The sequence below is a fragment of the Eleutherodactylus coqui genome, chromosome 1 (genome assembly GCF_035609145.1).
Source record: "Eleutherodactylus coqui strain aEleCoq1 chromosome 1, aEleCoq1.hap1, whole genome shotgun sequence".
NCBI classification, from domain to species: domain Eukaryota; kingdom Metazoa; phylum Chordata; class Amphibia; order Anura; family Eleutherodactylidae; genus Eleutherodactylus; species Eleutherodactylus coqui.
Window position 1 is genome coordinate 92,015,064 of NC_089837.1, and position 27,466 is coordinate 92,042,529.

The 27,466-nt window shown below is 45.7% G+C and overlaps 1 protein-coding gene across 1 annotated transcript; it reads left to right on the forward strand.

The window, feature by feature from the left end:
• Positions 1-15,270: 15,270 nt before the first annotated feature.
• On the forward strand, positions 15,271-19,064 carry LOC136621891 (uncharacterized). The gene is made up of 4 exons (XM_066597769.1): positions 15,271-15,297; positions 15,445-16,590; positions 17,334-18,145; positions 19,031-19,064. Exons 1-4 carry the CDS (start codon positions 15,271-15,273, stop codon positions 19,062-19,064), a joined length of 2,019 nt encoding a protein of 672 aa, XP_066453866.1.
• The last annotated feature ends 8,402 nt before the right edge of the window (positions 19,065-27,466 follow it).

Genomic DNA, 27,466 nt, shown 5'->3' on the forward strand with positions numbered 1-27,466 from the left:
GAGGATTCGGATTTGCAGCAGTGGACGGCGCAGAACTGCGTGTTGACGATAGGTTGCTCGAAGCACTTTCTGCCATCCAGGACAGGACCTGCTCACACTGCTCATTTTCTAATAACCGTCTCCCGCGTGGACCCATTAATTGGGCGATGAATGTGGGGACGCCAGAAACATGCCTCTCTCCTAATCGCGCAGCAGTCGGCTGCGACACACCTGGATCAGGAGCTCGGCCTGTTCCCACACCCTGACTTGGCCCTCCGCGTCCTCGGCCGCGTCCACGTCCTCTAGGCCTACCCCTACCCCTCAGCATGCTGTATTACCAGTGATTTGATTTCACAGGCAGGAAATAAATTGGCACAAGACTGCAGCCAAATATAATTTTTTCCCTTTTTTGAAAACGAAAGGCCCCACTGCCTCTAGTGAATGAATAATCTAAGTTTAATAACTGTGCTGTGGCCCTGCTAATGTGGCACAGAACGTGAGGGTAGCAGAGTTATTAACTCTGGCAGAGCAGGTATTTTTTTTCCCAATTAAGGAAAGCAAATGGCGAAGCCAGGAGTAAAACGTAGCTGGGTGCGTCTGATTTTTAAACGTTGCACACGCAGCCGACACGTGTCCACCGCCCTTAGGACGGACAGAGGCAGGACAAATACAATTATTTTCAGTTTTTTTCCACCAAAAGGCAGCACTGCGTATATTCAATGAATAATAACTGTGTTGTGGCCCTGCCTACACAATTCTTTCCCTGCAGTATCAATGGAGGGTGCAATGCTCTGCAGAGGCGATTTTGAGAAGAAAAAAAAAATGCAGCACAGCTAACAGCAGCCAGCACAGTACTGCACATGGTTAAATATGGCCCTAGAAAGGACCGTTGAGGTTCTTGAAGGCTACACTCACTCCTAACACTCTCCCTGCCTATGCAGCACTTCTGTCCCTAATGCCGGGTGCAACGCTCTGCAGAGGCGATTTTGAGAAAAAAAATAATTGCCACTGCTAACAGCAGCCAACACACAGCTATCAGTGGCCCTAATAAGGACCTTTGGGGGTCTTGAAGCCTACACTAACTACCAATTCTTTCCCTACAGCAGCTCCGGTACAAACAGCACTGTCCCTCATCTAACTCACACGGCATCTGAGGCGAGCCGCGGGAGGGGCCGACTTTTATATTCGGCGGACACCTGATCACCCCAGCCACTCACAGCAGGGGGGTGGTATAGGGCTGGAACAACACAGGGGGAAGTTGTAATGCCTTCCCTGTCTTTCAATTGGCCAGAAAAGCGCGCTAACGTCTCAGGGAAGGAAGTGAAAGTAACCCGAACACCGCATGGTGTTCGTTACGAATAACGAACATCCCGAACACCCTAATATTCGCACGAATATCAAGCTCGGACGAACACGTTCGCTCATCTCTAGTATCTACATAAGTACTTTCAACAGCTTAATTGACGTTCATCGAATATACACTATGTTATATAAACAGACAGTATGTAATGCTTATTTAAAAGTAAATAGAACAATTTAGCTGTGTATTAGAAAAAAACATATTTAAATCTATATATATAAAATGGAATGTATGTCTGCGTGTCTGTCTATCTGTCTGTCTGTCTGTCTGTTTGTCCTTTATGCGCTACTACACCATTCATCCGATCGCCATGAAACTTTGGGAAGTTGTTGAGTACACTCCTGGGAAGATTATAGGCAGAGTACATTTATGCTATGATAAATGGCACGTGTGCGAGCGATGACAGTTAAGCACCCTCCCACGTAGATCGCTTGATTTCCATCATTGCCACCAATTCTCTCAATCCCAATGTCGTAGAAATGTGAAATTTGGCACGGGCATTGATTATGTCATAAATAGGAAAAGCTAATGGGTCCCAACTCGATTATTCTATTCTAAGCGCCAAAGAATTAGCGTCCAAATTTTACGTACGGAATCTAATTCTCTCACTTCCCAATGTCATAGAAACTTGAAATTTGGCATGAGCATTGATTGTGTCATAAATAGGAAACGCTAATGGGTCCCAACTCGATTATTCAATTCTATGCACAAAAGAATTAGCGTCCAAATTTTACGTACGAAATCTAATTCTCTCACTTCCTGATGTCATCTATATATATAAAAATGAATGTCTGTCTGTCTGTCCTTTATGCATTACTACATCATTCATCCAATCGCCATGAAACTTTGGGAAGTTGTTGAGTACACTCCTGGGAAGATTATAGGCATAGTACACCTATCCTGCGAGCATTGTCGACAGTTATGCCCCCCAGACAAAGATCGTTTGATTTCCATCTCAAGCACGAAAACAAAAGGCATTACGAGCAACGGGAGGCATGTTCAACTACAAAATGATGCATCCGCCGAACGTTTCGCAAGACAATTGCTGCATATTGAGAATGCTGAGGTAAAATGAAAGCTGTGCTGTGATTGGTTGCTATTTCTTATACTGCTGAGGTAACATGAAAGCTGTGCTGTGATTGGTTGCTATTTCTTATACGGCTGAGGCAACATGAAAGCTGTGCTGTGATTGGTTGCTATATATTATACCGCTGAGGTAAAATGAATGCTGCGCTGTGATTGGTTGCTATTTTTTATATTGCTGAGGCAGAATAAAAGCTGCACTGTGATTGGTCGTTATTTCTTCTACTGCTGAGGTAACATGAAAGCTGCACTGTGATTGGTTGTTATATTTTATACTGCTGAGGTAACATGTAAGCTGCGATGTGATTGGGTGTTATCTATATATATAAAATTGAATGTATGCGTGTCTGTCTGTCTGTCTGTGTGTCTGTATGCGTGTCTGTCTGTCTGTTTGTCCTTTATGTGCTACTACACCATTCATCCGATCGCCATGAAACTTTGGGAAGTTGTTGAGTACACTCCGGGGAAGATTACTGGCATAGTACTATCTACGATAGGTGGCACACGTGCGAGCATCGTCGACAGTTATGCCCCCCAGACAAAGATCGTTTGATTTCCATCTCAAGCACGAAAGAAAAAGGCATTACGAGCAACGGGAGGCGTGTTCAACTACAAAATGATGCATCCGCCGAACGTTTCACAAGGCAATTGCTAGATATTGAGAATGCTGAGGTAAAATGAAAGCTGTGCTGTGATTGGTCACTATTTCTTTTACTGCTGAGGTAAAATGAAAGCTGTGCTGTGATTGGTTGCTATTTCTTATACTGCTGAGGCAACATAAAAGCTACGCTGTAATTGGTTGCAATTTCTTATACTGCTGAGGTAAAATGAACGCTGTGCTGTAATTGGCTGCTATTTCTTATACCACTGAGGTAAAATAAAAGCTGCACTGTGATTGGTTGCTCTTTCTTATACTGCTGAGGTAAAATGAACGCTGCGCTGTAATTGGCTGCAATTTCTTATATCACTAAGGTAAAATAAAAGCTGCGCTGTGATTGGTTGCTATTTCTTATACTGCTGAGGTAAAATGAATGCTGCGCTGTGATTGGTTGCTATTTCTTATACTGCTGAGGTAACATGAAAGCTGCACTGTGATTGGTTGCTACTTCTTATACTGCTGAGGTAACATGAAAGCTGCGCCATGATTTTTTGCTATTTCTTATACTGCTGAGGTAACTTGAAAGCTGTGCTTAAATTGGTTGCTATTTCCTTTACTGCAGAGGTAAAATAAAAGCTGTGCTGTGATTGGTTGCTATTTCTTATACTGCTGAGGTAAAATAAAAGCTGCACTGTGATTGGTTGCTCTTTCTTATACTGCTGAGGTTACATAAAAGCTGCGCTGTCATTGGTTGCTATTTCTTATACTGCTGAGGTTACATAAAAGCTAAGCTGTAATTGGTTGCTATTTCTTATACCACTGAGGTAAAATAAAAGCTGCACTGTGATTGGTTGCTCTTTCTTATACTGCTGAGGTTACATAAAAGCTGCGCTGTCATTGGTTGCTATTTCTTATACTGCTGAGGTAACATGAAAGCTACGCTGTGATTGGTTGCAATTTTTTATACTGCTGAGGTAAAATGACCGCTGTGCTGTCATTGGTTGCTATTTCTCTTACTGCTGAGGTAACATGAAAGCTGCGCTGTGATTGGTTTCTCTTTCTTATACTGCTGAGGTAAAATGAATGCTGTGCTGTGATTGGTTTCTCTTTCTTATACTGCTGAGATTACATAAAAGCTGCTCTGTGATTGGCTGCTATTTCTTATTCTGCTGAGGTAAAATGAACGCTGCGTGGTGATTGGTTGCTATTTCTTATACTGCTGAGGTAACATGAACGCTGTGCTGTGATTGGTTGCTATTTCTCATTCTGCTGAGGTACCATGAAAGCTGCGCTGTGATTGGATGCTATTTCTTATACCGCTGAGGTAACATAAAAGCTGCACTGTGATTGGTTGTTATATATTATACTGAGGTAACATGAAAGCTGTGCTGTGATTGGTTGCTATTTCTTATGCCACTGAGATAAAATAAAAGCTGCACTGTGATTGGTTGCTATTTCTTATACTGCTGAGGTAACATGAAAGTTGTGCCGTGATTTTTTGCTATTTCTTATACTGCTTATGTAACATGAAAGCTGTGCTGTCATTGGTTGCTATTTCTTATACTGCTGAGGTAAAATGAAAGCTGTGCTGTGATTGGTTGCTATTTCTTATACAGCTGATGTAAAATGAACGCTGTGCTGTGATTGGTTGCTATTTCTCATACTGCTGAGGTAAAATGAAAGCTGCGCTGTGATTGGTTGCTATTTCCAATACAGCTGAGGTAAAATGAACGCTGTGCTGTGATTGGTTGCTATTTCTTATACTGCTGAGGTAACATAAAAGCTGTGCTGTGATTCGTTGCTATTTCTTATACTTCGCTGTGATTGGTTGCTACTTATACTGCTGAGGTAAAATGAAAACTGCGCTGTAATTGGTTGCTATTTCTTATACAGCTGACGTAAAATGAACGCTGTGCTGTGATTGGTTGTTATTTCTTATACTGCTGAGGTAAAATGAACGCTGTGCTGTCATTGGTTGCTATTTCTTATACCACTGAGGTAAAATAAAAGCTGCACTGTGGTTGCTATTTCTTATACTGCTGAGGTAACATAAAAGCTGTGCTGTGATTGGTTGCTATTTCTTATACTTCGCTGTGATTGGTTGCTACTTATACTGCTGAGGTAAAATGAAAGCTGCGCTGTAATTGGTTATTTCTTATATGGCTGAGGATAATGAAAGCTGAGTTGTGATTGATTGCTATTTCTTATACTGCTGAGGTAAAATGAAAGCCGCGCTGTGTTTGCTACGTGCAATAATTTGTATTTATTGTGAATGTCCAATTGCCACTCCCACTCAATACATTTACATGCGTTTTTTTCATTGTTTAATCGATTTCAATTCTCATAATCTTTCGAATACTGCATTTTTCCATTCATTTATTTATTCTTTTTTTCCAGCAAATTTGCGAGCATCGTCGACAGTTATGCCCCCCAAACGAAAATCGATTGGGTAATCTACATCTGAAGCATGAAAGAAAAAGGCATTACGAGCTTAAGAAACAGACAAACAACGGGAAGTAAGATTAGAAACTGTTCGAATACAAACTGCTCAAGCCCGTTCTTCTCAAACGAACGAGCAACGAGAATCCAGATTGGAAACCGATCGATTACGCACTGTTCAAACCCGCTCAAATGAAACAGGAGAGCAACGAGAATCCAGATTGGAAACTGATCGATTACGCACTGTTCATGCCCGCTCAATAGAGATGAGCAAACGTACTCGTCCGAGCTTGATACTCGTTCGAGTATTAGCATGTTCGAGATGCTCGTTACTAGAGGCGAGCACCACTCGATGTTCGAGTTACTTTCACTTTCATCTCTGAGACGTTAGCGCGCTTTTCTGGCCAATAGAAAGACAGGGAAGGCATTACAACTTCCCCCTGCGACGTTCAAGCCCTATACCACACCCCTGCAGTGAGTGGCTGGCGAGATCAGGTGTCACCCGAGTATATAAATCGGCCCCTCCCGCGGCTCACCACAGATGCATTCTGACAGAGATCAGGGAAAGTGCTGCTGATGCCGGAGCTGCTATAGGGAGAGCGTTAGGAGTGATTTTAGGCTTCAAGAACCCCAACGGTCCTTCTTAGGGCCACATCTGACCGTGTGCAGTACTGTTGAGGCTGCTTTTAGCAGTGTTGCACAATTTTTTTTTTGTATATCGGGCGTGCAGAGCATTGCGTCTTCAGTCTGCAGTCATTGTACAGAGTATAGGGCCAGTACTGGTGAGGCAGGGAAAGAGATATACAGACTATATAGGCAGTGGGCTTCTTGAAAAAAATTGGGGAAAAATACTATATTTGGGCTGCCTGTGATCGTCTTCAGTTTACTGCGTGTCTGTTGGGGGTAGTAGTGCTAATCAATACGCAGCTAAGCGTTACAGCAGGCTTGCGCAAAATTGTTTCCTGGCTCTGCTGTCTCCGTTACATCACCGCCGTCATCCCGGCAGAGGGAAACAGTATACATAATATTATACGCTGCCTACAGTATCTGTCTGCTGGGGGTAGTAGTCCTAATTAATACGCAACTAAGCGTTACAGCAGGCTTGCGCAAAATTGTTTCTTGGCTCTGCTGTCTCTGTTACATCACCGCCGTCATCCCGCCAGAGGGAAACAGTATACATATATACACTGTATACAGTATACATATATACGCTGTAACAGTATACATATATACGCTGCCTACAGTATCTGTCTGCTGGGGGTAGTACTAATTAATACGCAGCTAAGCGTTACAGCAGGCTTGTGCAAAATTGTTTCCTGGCTCTGCTGTCTCCGTTACATCACCGCCTTTATCCCGGCAGAGGGAAACAGTATACATAATATTATACGCTGCCTACAGTATCTATCTGCTGGGGGTAGTAGTCCTAATTAATACGCAGCTAAGCGTTTCAGCAGGCTTGCGCAAAATTGTTTCCTGGCTCTGCTGTCTCCGTTACATCACCGCCGTCATCCTGCCAGAGGGAAACAGTTAACATAATATTATACGCTGCCTACAGTATCTGTCTGCTGGGGGTAGTAGTCCTAATTAATACGCAGCTAAGCGTTACAGCAGGCTTGCGCAAAATTGTTTCTTGGCTCTGCTGTCTCTGTTACATCACCGCCGTTATCCCGCCAGAGGAAAACAGTCTACATAATATTATACGCTGCCTACAGTATCTGTCTGCTGTATCAGCTCAGCATTTAAAAAAAAAATAGAAGCAAAATACTTAAGGCCTACTACTGGCCTTTGGCCACTTGACTGCTTCTGCACTGTGAATTCCACTAGCTCAGTCATACGCACCTACGTCTCACTACAGGCGTGCGCAAAATTGCTTCCTGGCTCTGCTGTGCGTTCCGTAAGCGAAGTCAGCCTCCAACCACAGGCCAATAAGCGGCACATTTAATTACAGCGTTCTGTTTCTGCACTACTGGTAATACAGCATGCTGAGGGGTAGGGGTAGGCCTAAAGGACGTGCACGCGGGCGAGGACGCGGAGGCCCAAGTCAGAGTGTGGGCACAGGCCGAGCTCCTGATCCAGGTGTATCGCAGTCGACTGCTGCGGGATTAGGAGAGAGGCACGTTTCTGGCATCCCCACATTCATCTCACAACTAATGGGTCCACGCGGTAGACCTTTATTAGAAAATGAGCAGTGTGAGCAGGTCCTGTCGTGGATGGCAGAAAGTGCATCCAGCAATCTATCGACCACCTAGAATTCTGCGCCGTCCACTGCTGCAACTCTGAATCCTCTGGCTGCTGCTCCTCCTTCCTCCCAGCCTCCTCACTCCATTACAATGACACATTCTGAGGAGCAGGCAGACTCACAGGAACTGTTCCCGGGCCCCTGCCCAGAATGGCCAGCAATGGTTCCTCTCCCACCGAAGGAGTTTGTCGTGACCGATGCCCAACCTTTGGAAAGTTCCCGGGGACCGGGGAAGGAGGCTGGGGACTTCCGGCAACTGTCTCAAGAGCTTTCAGTGGGTGAGGAGGACGATGACGATGAGACACTGTTGTCTATCACTCAGGTAGTAGCAATTGGAGTAAGTCCGAGGGAGGAGCGCACAGAGGATTCGGAGGAAGAGCAGCAGGAAGATGAGGTGACTGACCCCACCTGGTTTGCTAAGCCTACTGAGGACAGGTCTTCAGAGGGGGAGGCAAGTGCAGCAGCAGGGCAGGCTGGAAGAGGCAGTGCGGTGGCCAGGGGTAGAGGCAGGGCCAGACCGAATAATCCACCAACTGTTTCCCAAAGCACCCCCTCGCGCCATGCCACCCTGCAGAGGCCGAGGTGCTCAAAGGTCTGGCAGTTTTTCACTGAGAGTGCAGACAACCGACGAACAGTGGTGTGCAACCTTTGTCGCGCCAAGATCAGCCAGGGAGCCACCACCACCAGCCTCACCACCACCAGCATGCGCAGACATATGATGGCCAAGCACCCCACAAGGTGGGACGAAGGCCGTTCACCGCCTCCGGTTTGCACTGCTGCCTCTCCCCTTGTGCCCCAACCTGCCACTGAGATCCACCCCCCTCTCAGGACACAGGCACTACCGTCTCCTGGCCTGCACCCACACCCTCACCTCCGCTGTTCTCATTCCCCATCCACCAATGTCTCTCAGCGCACCGTCCAGCCGTCACTAGCGCAAGTGTTGGAGCGCAAGCGCAAGTACGCCGCCACGCACCCGCACGCTCAAGCGTTAAACATGCACATAGCCAAATTTATCAGCCTGGAGATGCTGCCGTATAGGGTTGGGGAAACGGAGGCTTTCAAAGGTATGATGGCGGCGCTGCCCCTGCGCTACTCAGTTCCCAGTCGCCACTACTTTTTCGATGTGCTGTTCCAGCCCTGCACGACCACGTCTCCTGCAACATTGTACGCGCCCTCACCAACGCGGTTACTGCCAAGGTCCACTTAACAACGGACACGTGGACAAGCACAGGCGGGCAGGGGCACTATATCTCCCTGACGGCACATTGGGTGAATTTAGTGGAGGCTGGGACAGAGTCAGAGCCTGGGACCGCTCACGTCCTACCCACCCCCAGAATTGCGGGCCCCAGCTCGGTGATCGTATCTGCGGCGGTGTATGCTTCCTCCACTAAACCACCCTCCTCCTCCTCCTCCTACGCAACCTCTGTCTCGCAATCAAGATGTGTCAGCAGCAGCACATCGCCAGCAGTCGGTGTCGCGCGGCACGGCAGCACAGCGGTGGGCAAGCGTCAGCAGGCCGTGCTGAAACTACTCAGCTTAGGAGAGAAGAGGCACACGGCCCACGAACTGCTGCAGGGTCTGACAGAGCAGACCGACCGCTGGCTTGCGCCGCTGAGCCTCCAACCGGGCATGGTCGTGTGTGACAACGGCCGTAACCTGGTGGCGGCTCTGCAGCTCGGCAGCCTCATGCACGTGCCATGCCTGGCCCATGTCTTTAATTTGGTGGTTCAGCGCTTTCTGAAAAGCTACCCACGCTTGTCAGACCTGCTCGGAAAGGTGCGCCGGCTCAGCGCACATTTCCGCAAGTCCCACACAGACGCTGCCACCCTGCGCACCGTGCAACATCGGTTTCATCTGCCAGTGCACCGACTGCTGTGCGACATGCCCACACGGTGGAACTCTACGCTCCACATGTTGGCCAGGCTCTATGAGCAGCGTGGAACTATAGTAGAATACCAACTCCAACATGGGCGGCATAGTGGGAGTCAGCCTCCTCAATTCTTTACAGAAGAGTGGGCCTGGTTGGCAGACATCTGCCAGGTCCTTGGAAACTTTGAGGAGTCTACCCAGATGCTGAGCGGCGATGCTGCAATCATTAGCGTCACCATTCCTCTGCTATGCCTCTTGAGAAGTTCCCTGCAAAGCATAAAGGCAGACGTTTTGCGCTCGGAAACAGAGTCGGGGGAAGACAGTATGTCGCTGGATAGTCAGAGCACCCTCCTGTCTATATCTCAGCGCGTTGAGGAGGAGGAGGAGGAGGGGGAGGAGGATGAGGAGGAGGGGGAAGAGACAGCTTGGCCCACTGCTGAGGGTACCCATGCTGCTTGCCTGTCATCCTTTCAGCGTGTATGGCCTGAGGAGGAGGAGGAGGATCCTGAAAGTGATCTTCCTAGTGAGGACAGCCATGTGTTGCGTACAGGTTCCCTGGCACACATGGCTGACTTCATGTTAGGATGCCTTTCTCATGACCCTCGCGATACACGCATTCTGGCCACTACGGATTACTGGGTGTACACACTGCTCGACCCACGGTATAAGGAGAACCTTTCCACTCTCATACCCGAAGAGGAAAGGGGTTCGAGAGTGATGCTATACCACAGGACCCTGGCGGACAAGTTGATGGTAAAATTCCCATCCGACAGCGCTAGTGGCAGAAGGCGCAGTTCCGAGGGCCAGGTAGCAGGGGAGGTGCAGAGATCAGGCAGCATGTACAGCACAGACAGGGGAACACTCTCTAAGGCCTTTGACAGCTTTCTGGCTCCCCAGCAAGACTGTGTCACCGCTCCCCAGTCAAGGCTGAGTCGGCGGGAGCACTGTAAAAGGATGGTGAGGGAATACGCAGCCGATTGCACGACCGTCCTCCGTGACGCCCCTGCTCCCTACAACTACTGGGTGTCGAAGCTGGACACGTGGCCTGAACTCGCGCTGTATGCCCTGGAGGTGCTTGCTTGTCCTGTGGCTAGCGTCTTGTCAGAGAGGGTGTTTAGTGTGGCTGGGGGAATCATCACAGATAAGCGTACCCGCCTGTCAACCAACAGTGCCGACAGGCTTACACTCATCAAGATGAACAAAGCCTGGATTTCACCAGACTTCTCTTCTCCACCAGCGGACAGCAGCGATACCTAAACAATACGTAGGCTGCACCCGCGGATGGAAGCATTGCTCTCCATCACCATCAAAAACGTGGACATTTTAGCTTCATCAATCTGTGTATAATATTCATCCTCCTCCTCCTGCTCCTCCTCCTGAAACCTGATGTAATCACGCTGAACGGGCAATTTTTCTTAGGCCCACAAGGCTCAGTCATATTATTTTTGTAAACAATTTTTATACGTTTCAATGCTCATTAAAGCATTGAAACTTGCACCTGAACCAATTTTTATTTTAACTGGGCTGCCTCCAGGCCTGGTTACAAATTAAGCCACATTAACCAAAGCGATTAATGGGTTTCACCTGCCCTCTTGGTTGGGCATGGGCAATTTTTCTGACGTACATTAGTACTGTTGGTACACCAATTTTTTGGGGCCCTCGCCTACAGTGTAATCCAATAAATTTTTTGCCCACCTGCATCACAGCTGACGTTACCTCAGCTGTGCTGGGCACTGCAATGGGATATATTTATGTACCGCCGGTGGCTTCCTGGCACCCACCCATGCTGTCGGTTCACACGGAGTTGTAACTGCATGTGTCCACTTCTAAAGAACCCCAGTCAGACTGGGGCATGCAGTGTGGGCCGAAGCCCACCTGCATTAAACATGACATTACCTCAGCTGTGCTGGGCACTGCAATAGGATATATTTATGTACCGTCGGTGGGTTCCAGGGAGCCAACCATGCTGTCGGTCCACACAGAGTTGTAACTGCATGTGTCCACTTCTAAAGAACCCCAGTCTGACTGGGGCATGCAGTCTGGGCCGAAGCCCACCTGCATTAAACATGACATTACTACCTCAGCTGTGATGGGCAATGCAATGGGATATATTTATGTACCGCCGGTGGCTTCCTGGCACCCACCCATGCTGTCGGTTCACACGGAGTTGTAACTGCATGTGTCCACTTCTAAAGAACCCCAGTCTGACTGGGGCATGCAGTGTGGGCCGAAGCCCACCGGCATTAAACATGACATTACCTCAGCTGTGCTGGGCACTGCAATGGGATATATTTATGTACCGTCGGTGGGTTCCAGGGAGCCACCCATGCTGTCGATTCACACGGAGTTGTAACTGCATGTGTCCACTTCTAAAGAACCCCAGTCTGACTGGGGCATACAGTGTGGGCTGAAGCCCACCTGCATTAAACATGACATTACCTCAGTTGTGATGGGCAATGCAATGGGATATATTTATGTACCGCCGGTGGCTTCCTGGCACCCACCCATGCTGTCGGTTCACACGGAGTTGTAACTGCATGTGTCCACTTCTAAAGAACCCCAGTCAGACTGGGGCATGCAGTGTGGGCCGAAGCCCACCTGCATTAAACATGACATTACCTCAGCTGTGCTGGGCACTGCAATGGGATATATTTATGTACCGTCGGTGGGTTCCAGGGAGCCACCCATGCTGTCGATTCACACGGAGTTGTAACTGCATGTGTCCACTTCTAAAGAACCCCAGTCTGACTGGGGCATACAGTGTGGGCTGAAGCCCACCTGCATTAAACATGACATTACCTCAGTTGTGATGGGCAATGCAATGGGATATATTTATGTACCGCCGGTGGCTTCCTGGCACCCACCCATGCTGTCGGTTCACACGGAGTTGTAACTGCATGTGTCCACTTCTAAAGATCCCCAGTCTGACTGGGGCATGCAGTGTGGGCCAAAGCCCACCTGCATTAAACATGACATTACCTCAGCTGTGCTGGGCACTGCAATAGGATATATTTATGTACCGTCGGTGGGTTCCAGGGAGCCAACCATGCTGTCGGTCCACACGGAGTTGTAACTGCATGTGTCCACTTCTAAAGAACCCCAGTCTGACTGGGGCATGCAGTCTGGGCCGAAGCCCACCTGCATTAAACATGACATTACCTCAGCTGTGATGGGCAATGCAATGGGATATATTTATGTACCGCCGGTGGCTTCCTGGCACCCACCCATGCTGTCGGTTCACACGGAGTTGTAACTGCATGTGTCCACTTCTAAAGAACCCCAGTCTGACTGGGGCATGCAGTGTGGGCCGAAGCCCACCGGCATTAAACATGACATTACCTCAGCTGTGCTGGGCACTGCAATGGGATATATTTATGTACCGTCGGTGGGTTCCAGGGAGCCACCCATGCTGTCGATTCACACGGAGTTGTAACTGCATGTGTCCACTTCTAAAGAACCCCAGTCTGACTGGGGCATACAGTGTGGGCTGAAGCCCACCTGCATTAAACATGACATTACCTCAGTTGTGATGGGCAATGCAATGGGATATATTTATGTACCGCCGGTGGCTTCCTGGCACCCACCCATGCTGTCGGTTCACACGGAGTTGTAACTGCATGTGTCCACTTCTAAAGATCCCCAGTCTGACTGGGGCATGCAGTGTGGGCAGAAGCCCACCTGCATTAAACATGACATTACCTCAGCTGTGCTGGGCACTGCAATGGGATATATTTATGTACCGTCGGTGGGTTCCAGGGAGCCAACCATGCTGTCGGTCCACACGGAGTTGTAACTGCATGTGTCCACTTCTAAAGAACCCCAGTCTGACTGGGGCATGCAGTCTGGGCCGAAGCCCACCTGCATTAAACATGACATTACCTCAGCTGTGATGGGCAATGCAATGGGATATATTTATGTACCGCCGGTGGCTTCCTGGCACCCACCCATGCTGTCGGTTCACACGGAGTTGTAACTGCATGTGTCCACTTCTAAAGAACCCCTAGTCTGACTGGGGCATGCAGTGTGGGCTGAAGCCCACCTGCATTAAACATGACATTACCTCAGCTGTGATGGGCAATGCAATGGGATATATTTATGTACCGGCGGTGGTTTCCTGGCACCCACCCATGCTGTCGGTCCACAAGGACTTCACAATAGGGAGTTGTACCTGCCTGTGTTTATGAATTAAAAACCCCGGTTAGGTTGGGGCATGCAGTGTGGGCCGAAGCCCACCTGCATTTAATCTGACGTTAGCTCTGCTGTCCAGGGCACTGCAATGGGATACATTTATGTACAGCCGGTGGGTTCCAGGGAGCCACCCATGCTGTGGGTGCACACGGAATTCCCATTGAGGAGTTGTACCTGCCTGTGACTATTTATAAAAAAACGCGGTCTGACTGCGGCATGCAGACACCTTGACAGAATGAATAGTGTGTGGCACATAGGTTCCCCATTGCTATGCCCACGTCTGCAGCTCCTGATGGCGGTGGCACAGGATTATATTTCTCATTGCTTCTGTACAGCATTGTGGGCTATCGCCCCACCCCTTTTAAAGAGGGTCGCTGCCTAGCCGTGCCAACCCTCTGCAGTGTGTGCCTGCGGTTCCTCCTCATGGCAGACGCACTTATAAATAGACATGAGGGTATTGTGGCATGAGGGCAGCTGAAGGCTGCGCAGGGACACTTTGGTGTGCGCTGTGGACACTGGGTTGTGCGGGGGGTTGGGCAGCATGTAACCCAGGAGAAGTGGCAGCGGAGTGTCCTGCAGGCAGTGATTGTGCTTTGTTGGAGGTAGTGTGGTGCTTAGCTAAGGTATGCATTGCTAATGAGGGCTTTTCAGAAGTAAAAATTGTTGGGAGGGGGCACTCTTGCCGCTATTGTGGCTTAATAGTGGGACCTGGGAACTTGAGATGCAGCCCAACATGTAGCCCCTAGCCTGCCCTATCCGTTGCTATTTCATTCCCATCACTTTCTTGAATTGCCCAGATTTTCACAAATAGAAACCTTAGAGAGCATCGGCGATATACAAAAATGCTTGAGTCGCCCATTGACTTCAATGGGGTTCGTTACTCAAAACGAACCCTCGAGCATCGCGAAAATTTCGTCCCGAGTAACGAGCACCCGAGCATTTTGGTGCTTGCTCATCTCCACCGCTCAAATGAAACAGGAGAGCAACAAGAATCCAGATTGGAAGCCTATCGATTACACACTGTTCAAGCCCGCTCAAATGAAACAGGAGAGCAACGAGAATCCAGATTGGAAACCCATCGATTACGCACTGTTCAAGCCCGCTCAAATGAAACAGGAGAGCAACGGGAATCCAGATTGGAAACCGATCTATTACGCACTGTTCAAGCCCGCTCGAATGAAACAGGAGAGCAACGAGAATCCAGATTGGAAACCGATCGATTACGCACTGCTCAAGCCCGCTCAAATGAAACAGGAAAGCAACGAGAATCAAGATTGCAAGCCAATCGATCACGCACTGCTCAAGCCCGCTCGAATGACACAGTTGACCAACGGACAGCAAGACTGGGAACCAATCGAGAACGCAATGTTCGATCCAGACAGACACTGCACGCTGATTTGAATCTTGCTGCATTCCATTACGATGCTGATTATGATTACAGTCATCATCTAAGTGTTGTCGTTATTGGAAAAATGGACAACTTATGCAAATTTTGCCGTGCATTGAAATTCAAAAATGAAACTCCAGGAATGTGCTGCGCAGGTGGAAAAGTGAAATTGCCTGAATTGCATTTACCACCCGAACCATTATCAACATTGCTATCCGGTGACACAAGCCAATCTAAACATTTCTTGGCAAACATATGCAAGTACAATTCATGTTTCCAGATGACATCGTTTGGTGCAACAGAAATCATACCCAGACAATCACATTTTGAAATGTCAGCATTTGTTCCATCAATACATTGTCGATATGTATGCAAAAATCGACACCGAACGACTTCTCTTCATTCGATTGAATCAAACCAAACTGCATTCAGAAGAATATATTCATTTACGTGATGCAATTGCTACTGATGGCAATCCCAATGAACTGGGAAAAATGGTCATCCTGCCGGCTACATTCACAGGAAGCCCACGGCACATGCATGAATACGCACAAGATGCAATGACTTATGTTCGCGCATATGGCCGTCCAGATTTTTTCATAACATTCACGTGCAATCCTACGTGGGATGAAATTAAAGAACTTCTGTTGCCTAGACAATTGCCTTCGGATCGCCATGACATCATTGCACGTGTGTTCAAACAAAAATTGAAATCCATGATGGATTTCATTGTCAAACATTATGTTTTTGGGGAGACACGCTGTTGGATGTATTCCATTGAATGGCAGAAAAGAGGATTACCACATGCACACATTTTGATTTGGTTGATCGACAAAATTACACCAGACAAAATTGATGAAGTCATCTCAGCAGAAATCCCAGATTTCAACATTGATCCTGGCTTATTCGAAGTCGTTACTAAAAACATGCTTCATGGTCCATGTGGCACAATCAACAACTATTCTCCATGCATGAAGGATGGAAAATGCACGAAACGCTATCCAAGAGACTTACATGCTGAAACCATCACTAGAAATGATGGATATCCACAATATCGTCGACGATCAACGGAAGATGGTGGCAAATTAATCACTTTAAAAGTGCACAACAATGACATTGAAGTCGATAATCGTTGGGTTGTGCCATATTCACCATTACTCTCAAAGATGTTCAAAGCACACATCAATGTCGAGTATTGCAATTCAGTGAAATCGATCAAATACATTTGCAAATATGTCAATAAAGGAAGTGATATGGCAGTTTTTGGAGTGGAAAATGCATCTGCACCAATTGATGAAATCGAACGATATCAATTGGGACGCTACATTAGTAGCAATGAAGCTGTTTGGCGTATTTTCTCATTTCCAATTCATGAACGTCATCCAACAGTTGTTCATTTGGCAGTACATCTTGAAAATGGAGAGCGCGTGTATTTTACAACAGAAAATGTACATGCAAGAGCATCTTCGCCACTGCAAACAACGTTAACTGCCTTCTTCTCATTGTGCACGCATGATTTGTTTGCAGGAACGCTACTTTACTCAGAAGTGACAAAATACTACACATGGAATGCATCAGCGAAAAACTTTCAACGTCGTAAACAGGGCAAACCAGTTGAATGAAATCCGAATATATATTCGTCCGACACGTTAGGCCGCCTGTATACAGTTCATCCAAACAATCAAGAATGTTTTTACTTGCGCTTACTGTTAGTTAACATGCGTGGCCCAAAATCCTTCCAAGAACTGAGAACAGTAAATGGTGAAGTGTGTGCGACCTATCGAGAAGCTTGCCAACAATTAAATCTTATTGAAAACGATGCCCATTGGGACACAGCACTCAATGATGCATCGAATACTGCTTAACCACAGCAAATATGCACGTTATTTGCGATAATATTGACAACGTGTTTCCCATCCAATCCGAAAGATCTTTGGGAAAAATACAAAGATTACATGAGTGAAGACATCCTACGTCATTTGCGAGCAATGAATCCGGACATGCAATTCACAACAAACGTGTATAATGAGGCGTTAGTTTCGATCGAGGATATATGTTTGGCAATCGCTAACAAAGGATTGGTGAGTTGGGAATGTGTGCACCGAATCGAGCTGCAAATGACGCTTATGATCGTGATTTGCAACGTGAAACACACTTCGATGTCGATGATTTGGGTACATTTGTTGAAAAGAATCTTCCAAAATTGGTTCCAGAACAATGCATTGTATATGACACAATCATGAAAGCAATTACAAATCAAAGCAGAGGATTGTACTTCATAGATGCGCCCGGAGGTACTGGCAAAACTTTTCTCATTTCAATCATTTTGGCAACTATACGATCACGGAATAAAATTGCACTGGCAATTGCATCATCTGGAATTGCGGCAACACTTTTGGATGGTGGTCGAACAGTACATTCAGCACTGAAATTGCCCTTGAATTTGCAAGCCACTGAGATGCCAACATGCAATATCACCAAAAATTCCGGAATGGACAAAGTTCTCCAAACTTGTGAACTTATCATATGGGACGAATGCACAATGGCTCACAAAAAAGCATTGGAAGCGCTTGATCGTACACTGCAAGATTTGAGGGGAAATGCACAGCCCTTCGGTGGAGCACTCATTTTATTGTCTGGTGATTTTCGACAAACTTTGCCAGTTATACCCCGTTCAACACCCGCTGATGAACTTAATGCATGTCTCAAATCATCAGTTCTATGGCGACATGTTAAGAAATTGACTTTGAAAACCAATATGCGTGTTCAACTACAAAATGATGCATCCGCCGAACGTTTCGCAAAACAATTGCTGGATATTGGAAATGGGAAGATGCCAATCGACAGATCTACACAATGTATCACATTGCCAACAAACTTTGGAAAGATGACATCAACCAAAGACGAATTGATTCAAAAGGTGTTCCCAAATATCGCGCGGAATTACAAAAATCATCAGTGGCTCAGCGCACGGGCTATATTAGCAGCTACCAACAACGATGTCAATGCCATCAATTTCAGCATTCAAAATGGAATACCAGGCGAAGCGACAACGTATAAGTCCATCGATACTGTGATGAATCAAGACGAAGTTGTCAATTACCCAACAGAATTCTTGAATTCACTTGATTTTCCAGGTATGCCACCGCACGTTTTAACATTGAAAATTGGCGTGCCTATCATTCTTCTCCGAAACATCAACCCACCACGACTTTGCAACGGTACAAGACTTTCGGTGAAAAAGATGATGAACAATGTCATCGAAGCTACTATTTTGAATGGGAAATTCAAGGGGGAAGATGTTCTGTTGCCACGGATTCCAATTATCCCAACAGACATGCCATTTGAATTCAAACGTTTACAGTTTCCGGTGCGACTCGCTTTTGCAATGACCATCAACAAAGCACAAGGACAATCGCTGCAAGTGTGTGGGATAGATTTGGAGAATCCGTGCTTCTCACATGGACAACTGTATGTGGCCAGCTCACGCGTCGGAAAACCTTCGGATTTATTCGTGTATGCACCAGACGGAAAAACAAAAAATATTGTGTATCCACAAGCACTCGATTAAATACATAGAATTAAAATGACACTTTGAAATGTTTTCCATATGAAAATGAGTAAGTTTAAATAAAAATGACACAATGTAAATTCAATGTTATCAGAACGAGTTTCCTTGATTTTCTTTTCTTCTGATGTCGCAGCAATGCACGACGGGTAAACTAATATATACATAAAATATCTTTACACACACTCACATCTACATGCAATTGTCCAGACACAAAAAGTGCCCAAGACATTACATTGAGTGTCAATGCAGTGTCAGGTACCTGACTGAAATGTAATGCTTTTCTCTGTTATGAATTTGTTTGTTCTTTTTTGGAAAAGGAGTGTGAATGCAAAAACAGTCACTAATCAATGAGACAAAGTCCAGAGGTGCAAAGCTGACAGTAACTTCTTCCAAGTATGCTAGCTATTCCACATATTATTGTCAAGGGGTAAGCACACTTATATGGCCACACTTGTCTCCCATTATTTTTTCTTAAGGCCTAATTCTAACGGGTGGATTTCGGCCGCGTAACATGCGGCGGAAATCCGCGGTGTTGCCCCGTAGCTATTAGGTTCTATTGAACCTAATAGCGCAATGCTAACGTGCGGAATTTCACCGTGGAATTCTGCCCTGTGAAATCACCCGTTATCACCCGCGGCATGTTCTATTTGCCGTGGGCGTACGCACGGACGTCTTCCATTGCAGTCAATGGAAGCTGTCTGTCACGCTATCTTCCTCTGTAGCACAGCAGTAGATAGCGTGAAAACGCTTCCCCACCCACCGACGCCAGCGTCACATGACGTGGCCGGCTGTACTGCGCATGCGCGCCGGCACGGGATGCAGGACATTGGGCAACGAATCTGGTGGTGAGTATGGGGTCTTTGGGGGGTGCTGTGATGGACTCCACTGCGGAATTCCACTTACGGAGCCCGTCACGGCCGTGTGCACTAGGCCTAAATGTTATCTATGTTCAGTATATTTCATCTAAATTGTGTTGGTTAAAAGATTTCTTTAAGGCCTCATGTCCACGGGGAAAATCGGGCCCGCTACGGATTCTACATGTAGAATCTGCAGCGGGTCCCTCCTGCCCCGCGGACATGAGCGCTGAAAAGAAGAATAAATGACAATAAACTCACCTCCCATCCGCTCCGTTTCTTCTCTTCGCGGTGGCGTCATCTTCTCTCGTCGCGGCCGGATCTTCATTCTTCGGCTCGGCGGATGTGCACGATGACGTCGGTGACGTGCCCCGCGCATGCGCCGGGCCGAAGCAAAATGATGCGGCCGCGGCTGAGAGAGGATGGCGCGGCGCCGAAGAGAAGAACCGGAGCGGGTAAGTAAAATGTGATTTTTGTGTCCCGCGGATCCGGACGGCTTCCATAGGCTTCAATAGAAGCCCGCGGGAGCCGTCCCCGCGGGAGACCCGCATGAAAATGGAGCATGGTCCAGATTTTTTCATGCTCCATTTTTTTTAAAATCACTTTTATTGACGATCCGCGGGTATTTATCTACCCGCGGGTGGTCAATGCATCCCTATGGGGTGCGGATCCGCGCGCGGGAGAAGAGTTAAAATCCGCTGCGGATTTTAATTCTTCTTTTCCCCCTGGACATGAGCCCTAAGTATAAATAAAAATCTGAGATGATTTTTTACTCTGCTTAATCTAAATAAATAAAGATAAATTTCATAACTGCCCATATCATAGAGTTGCAAACACTTTTTAAGCTTGCATAACTGTACAGATACATTTTAAAAATGTTTCTCTGATCTAGCAGCATGATAGCTACATTGTAGTTAGTAGTCCATGTTTTACCTATTGACCTCCCCAATTAATTCAGTAAAGTAATTCACTCACTAGAATCCTTACTGAGTGTCTGTTGGTTTTCTTCATCATGGTGCTGGAAGCCTTAAATAAATAAGAATATGGAAAAACAAATCATTGGCAATGAAACACTTCACAAACAGCATATTATTTTAATGTTAATCAGCTAAAGGGCAAATGTTGTAGTTTTTGCAACAAATAGACATCAAGGAAAACAAAAACAGGTACTCTTAGCACCTTATAGAACCATTGGCCGACTTCTGCTACATTGATGACATTATAATCATTTGAACCAACTCCTAACAAGAACTAATAAAATTCCATGAGAAATTAAATGCCTTTTACCCCACCATAAACCTGATAATAAGCTACTCATATACAGAAATCAACTTTTTGCACACAACCATAAAAATGTTGAACTTAAAGGGGTTGTCCCGCGGCAGCAAGTGGGTCTATACACTTCTGTATGGCCATATTAATGCACTTTGTAATGTACATTGTGCATTAATTATGAGCCATACAGAAGTTATAAGAAGTTTTTCACTTACCTGCTCCGTTGCTAGCGTCCTCCTTTCCATGGAGCCGACTAATTTTCGCAGTCTAATGGTCAAATTAGCCGCGCTTGCGCAGTCCGGGTCTTCTTCTTTCCTCAATGGAGCCGCTCGTGCTGGATGCCGGCTCCTTGTAGCTCCGCCCCGTCACGTGCCGATTCCAGCCAATCAGGAGGCTGGAATCGGCAATGGACCGCACAGAAGCCCTGCGGTCCACCGAGGGTGAAGATCCCGGCGGCCATCTTCAGCAGGTAAGTAAGAAGTCATCGGAGCGCGGGGATTCAGGTAAGCACTCTCCGGTCTTCTTTTTTAACCCCTGCATCGGGGTTGTCTCGCGCCGAACGGGGGGGGGGTTAAAAAAAAAATAACCGTTTCGGCGCGGGACAAGACCTTTAATACAGACATCCCTGTACTGAAAACCTATTGATTTGCCCACATACCTCAAATGGGACAGTTTCAATCCCAAACACATCAAAAAGTCCACTGTCTAAAGCTGGGCCATCAAATACAACCGGTTCTGCTCTAACCCAACAGACAGGGATGAACATTTAAACCATCCTAAAAGGACATTTTTAAATCAGGGCTACCATTCCACCTCAATTGTTGATCAAATCACCAGACCCAGCAGGATATCCAGAAATCAACTATCCAATACACAGAGAAGGAGTAAAATGTAGTAGTGACCTACAATTCTCTGCTAGAGTTACTAAGAAAAACCACAAAGAAACTCCATCATACCCTACACAAGGATGATCATCTGGACCCTCCCCCCTCATATGTTACCAGCAACCACCAAATTTGAGGAACTTTATTATCAGGAGTGCATTGCCCTCTGACACACAAAAAGAAACTTATCCCTGTAAGGTAAGGAGCTGCAAGACCTGCTCACATGTATTGACCATAGAAAAAATAAAAATCCCCAACACACAACAGGACTATACGATCCCTGGGACATTCACATGTTCCATGTCTCATGTTGTATACCTGATCCTGTGCAGTTAATGTCCTGTTAAGGACAGTTGTGAAAAATGCCATTTATAATTGTATTTTCCGCACAAATATAAATGTAACCAAGCAGTCTGATAATGCCAGAACTGAAAAAACGCAGTCAGAAACTCTGCTGAAAACAAGGTTACCATATTCTACTACGTTTTCAGCAGCGCTGAAAATGCACCCCATTAATTTCAATGGGCAAAGCATCGCGTTTTAAAATGCAGAAATGATTGAAAATAGAACAGACAGCGCTTGAAATATGAAGCGTTTAAAATGCTGTGTTTTAATGCTTGTCAGAGAAGCCCCATTGGAATCAATGGTAGTGATTGACAGCGTTTAGGGCTGTGCTGAAAACACAGTGCTAAAAGCAGAAAAAATGCCTGTGTAAGAATGGCTTTACAGTTAAAGTGGGGTTAAGCACTTCTGTATGGCCATATTAATGCACTTTGTAATGTACATTGTGCATTAATTATGAGCCATACAGAAGTTATTCACTTACCTGCTCCATTGCTAGTGTCCTCGTCTCCATGGGGCCATCTAATCTTCAGCGTCTAATCGCCCGATTAGACGCGCTTGCGCAGTCCGGTCTTGTCCCTTCTGAATGGGGCCGCTCGTGCTGGAGAGTGGCTCCTCGTAGCTCCGCCCCGTCACGTGTGCCGATTCCAGCCAATCAGGAGGCTGGAATCGGCAATGGACCGCACAGAAGACCTGCGGTCCACCGAGGGTGAAGATCCCGGCGGCCATCTTCACAAGGTAAGTAAGAAGTCACTGGAGCACAGGGATTCGGGTAAGTACTACCCGGTTTGTTTGTTTTTATCCCTGCATCGGGTTTGTCTCGCGCCGAACAGGGGGGCTATTGAAAAAAAACAAAAAAACGTTTCGGCGCGGGACAACCCTTTTAAAAACCCAATTCTAGGTGGGGGTAGAAACCTTTTTTCCCTCTAGACTGAGAATTTGCCCCCTTATTACAGTCACTGTCCAGGGTATAAATAGATTGTGGGAGAGCTCTTTTTATTGTCCCTTGATATATTTATGCATAGTTGTTACTATCACATTACTTAATTATATTAAAAAGCAGGGATGTTTGCCATTGGGACCTGGCGATTTGTCTACTTTAATCTTTTTAAGGTGGATCTGCACTTCTTCCTTGGTTAGACTGGTGATATTAAGTGGACAGTTTACTTTTTCACACTGCATTACATCTGACATTTCATTTTCCTCCGGAAATACACTGGAGAAAAAAAACGATTTAATAGATTTGCTTTCTCCTCATCACTCTCTGTAATTTTTCCTACATTTTCAATATTTATCTTATAGCCTCATGGTATCAAGATGTATATTTTCCAAGAGAGTATGTATATTATGTGGAACACATTACAGTCTGAAAAAGTGAGAGAAAGAATGAACACAATATTCTAGCAAATACAGACTAGACAAAGTTTGAACTTGTAGGTATTAATATTAATACAATCTCTATTTGTATTATTCTTAATATTATTGACACAACTGATTTATCTGTCTAGTATGATACTAACCAACATCTCGGTTATGTTTCACCTTCTGGTTTTGATTACCATCTTCCTGAATGTCTAGAATAAAAAAGTTAAACAAATGTTATTGCTCCTAGTAAGAGAAAATTAATAATCATGTAAATATGATGCATTTTAATGGTTAACAAAAATAAATTCTGCTATAGATGGGTTGTGAGGCAACTTAGGCCTCTTCTACATTCTAATAGAAATTACACAAAGATTACTAAAAACTAGCAATGTATGAATGTCTAACTACAAAAAGCGCTGCAGAATAAGTTGGCGCTATACAAATAAAGATTATTATTACATAAATCATTTTGACAGCTTATTTAAGATTCCAAAATTCTACAGTATATATTATATATAGAGATGAGCGAACACCAAAATGTTCGGGTGTTCGTTATTCGGAACGAACTTCCCGCGATGCTCGAGGGTTCGTTTCGAACAACGAACCCCATTGAAGTCAATGGGCGACCAGAGCATTTTTTGTATTTCGCCGATGCTCGCTAAGGTTTTCATGTCTGAAAATCTGGGCAATTCAAGAAAGTGATGGGAATGACACAGTGACGGATAGGGCAGGCGAGGGGCTACATGGTGGGCTGCATCTCAAGTTCACAGGTCCCACTATTAAGCCACAATAGCGGCAAGAGTGCCCCCCCCCCCCACTGTCAGCATAAAGATCGTCCTCCTCTGGCACAGCTGTAACAGCTGTAGCAGAGAAGAACGATGTTTGCCCATTGAATTCAATGGAGCGGCAATACAGCATGTTCCACTGAATGCAATGGGCTGCCCGCGATCGCAGGATGAATGGTCGGAAAGGGGTTAAATATATAACCCCTTTCCTGCAATTCATCCAGAAATGTGTTACACTAAAAATATATACCGGCGTATAAGGCGACCGGGCGTATAAGACGACCCCCCAACTGTCACCTTATACGCCGGCAATACAGTGGAGCAAAGAATAAAAAGCATTACTTACGTTTTTAGATGATCTGCGGCGCTCCTGCAGGCTGTCACTCCCTCCTAATCCACGGCAGACAAGCTTTCTCTATGAAAGGCTTTAAATCCCTGCCTCCAGAAAGACACGTGCCTTCAGCCAATCACAGCCAATGACAATGATGTCATTGAATGGCTGTGATTGGCTGTGTTTCTGGAGGCCAGAAACACAGCCAATCACAGCCATTCAATGACATCATTGTCATTGGCTGTGATTGGCTGAAGGCACGTGTGCTTCTGGAGGCAGGGATTTAAAGTCTTTCGTGGAGAAAGCAATACTCTGCCGTGGACCAGGAGGGAGTGACAGCCTGCAGGAGCGCCGCAGATCATCTAAAAACGTAAGTAATGATTTTTATTCTTTGCTCCACTGTATTACCGGCGTATAAGGTGACAGTTGGGGGGTCGTCTTATACGCCCCGTCGCCTTATACGCCGGTATATATTTTTAGTGTAACACATTTCTGGATGAATTGCAGGAAAGGGGTTATATATTTAACCCCTTTCCGACCATTCATCCTGCGATCGCCGGCAGCCCATTGCATTCAGTGGAACATGCTGTATTGCCGCTCCATTGAATTCAATGGGCAAACATCGTTCTTCTCTGCTACAGCTGTTACAGCTGTGCCAGAGAAGAAGGATTTGTCTTCTATATGTTCTCAATGGGGTCAGCGCTGCTGCCGCTGGCCCCATTGAGCGCATATAGAATGCATCCATAGCGAACCGCGGGAGGGGCAGACTTTTATATCAGGCGGACACCTTATCTCCCCAGCCACTCACAGCAGGGGGGTGGTATAGGGCTTAAACGTTGCAGGGGGAAGTTGTAATGCCTTCCCTGTCTTTATATTGGCCAAAAAAAAGCGCTAACGTCTCAGGGAAGAAAGTTAAAGTAACCCGGACACCGCATGGTGTTCGTTACGGATAACGAACATACCGAACACCCTAATATTCGCACGAATATCAAGCTCGGAAGAACACGTTCGCTCATCTCTAATTATATATACATACAGTTTATAATGCATACTTGTGCCCAATACATTAAATTGATTGTCAATACAGTGTCAGATACCTGACTGACCTGCAATGTTTATGTCTGTGATAAATTTGATTGTACTTTTTTTGGAAAATGAGTGTGAATGCAATAAAACAGTCACTAATCAATGAGACAAAGTGTGATAAAGTACAAAGTCCAGAGGTGCAAAGCTGACAGCAACCTCTTCAAAATACACTAGCAACTCCACATATTATTGCTAAGGGATATACACACTTATGTGGTCACATTTGTCTCCCATTAATTTTTTCTAAATGTTATCTATATTCAGTATATTTCATGTAAATTATGCTGGCTGAAAGGTTTCTTCAAATATAAAGAAGAATTTGAGATGATTTGTACTTGGTGTACTTTTGCTTTTGGCACCTGTAGTTCTATGGATTTCCAGGAGCACACTTTCACAATTGTAGGATGATTGAGCTGGCTGGGTGTGAAGTGTCCAGCCAGCCAATCACCACCGGTCTGCTGCACAGAAATATCAGTTGCTCTTGCTAGAGGATGCTGGTCATTTATCATTTTCCTCATTCCTCTCACTACCTTGGTGTTTGGAGTTATGTATTTGTTGCTTGGTGTTGCTGCATGCATGAGCTTCTGGGTGTTATGTTTAGTCCTTCAGGAACCCATAAATCTTGCCTGCAAGCGGGGCGATCATCTCAATAAGGATGGCCCCATGCTGAAACCTAAGGACCTGACTCTCACTAGATAGAAAACGATTCCAGCAGAACAGGACACCGTTCACACCAATACACAAGGGAATGCATAGCACACAGAACACGACTGTTCACACCACATGTCTGGCCACCTGCACAGACACACAGTAGAAAATAATAAGCCGTAGCAGCAATAAGGATGCAATGATTAGTCAAGCGTTGTCTTTATTCCTCTGTGCAACGTTTCGATCTGGTGTCAGATCTTTGACAAAGAGCTGACACCAGATCGAAACGTTGCACAGAGGAATAAAGGCATCCTTATTGCTGCTATGGATTATTATTTTCTACTGGATGATTTTTTGGAGTCTATTGATCCAGACTTCTGCTGTGGCTGGCAGCCCTTTCTTGTGGGTCCCACCTTACTGGTTTCGTAGAGAAGTGCTGTTCCCATACTACTCTGTGTGCACAGACACACAGAACATACCACTGTTCACACCTAACCAAAAGTACACAAATGCAAACACAAGGGTGCTGAAACCAGCACCCTCTAGCCTGAGGCTGGTATTTATATGCAGCAGGCTGGTGGTGATTGGTTGGCTGGAGAACTGACTTGCTTTACCCCATCTTCCTCCAATATAAATTCAGTACAGTTATTCACTCTAGAATCCTTACTGAGTGTCTCCTGGCGGTTTTCTTCATCATGGTGCTGGAAGCCTTAAATAAATAAAAATATGGAAAAACAAATGATTGGCAGTGAAACACTTCACAAACAGCATATCTGAATGTCAATCAGCGGAAAAGGGCAAATTTAACAGCTTTTACAGCAAATATAAATCAAGGAAAACAGATACTCCTAGCACTTTATGTACTGTACATGTCTTTAGAAGTCACTGATGCACTTCTGTACCTCCAATTTCCTATAGAGGCACATAGAAGTATTTTCTTTTCCATTCATGAAGAAAAAAATTTGTGGCATAATCCATCATGTGCCATATTACAGAGGTACTAATTCCTAGAATCATTTATAATAGATAAATATCTTCCTTGGCATGAAATAAGCTGCATATAGAGGTACAGGAAGAGCATTATTAAATTGTATGAACCCAAAACACCTAAACCCAAAGCCTCATGACATCTTATTGTGCACTTATAATTTGTTTTTATCCATTGCTGGTCCCTTCCCAGATT

Excerpts from the sequence above, each read along its gene's own strand:
- LOC136621891 (XM_066597769.1), top strand. The coding sequence starts at position 15,271 with ATGAAACTCCAGGAATGTGCTGCGCAG. Across the intron at positions 16,591-17,333 it reads TGTATTTTACAACAGAAAAT|AATCTTCCAAAATTGGTTCC; the intron begins GTACATGCAAGA and ends TTTGTTGAAAAG. Across the intron at positions 18,146-19,030 it reads GCAGCTACCAACAACGATGT|GAGTGTGAATGCAAAAACAG; the intron begins CAATGCCATCAA and ends TTTTTGGAAAAG.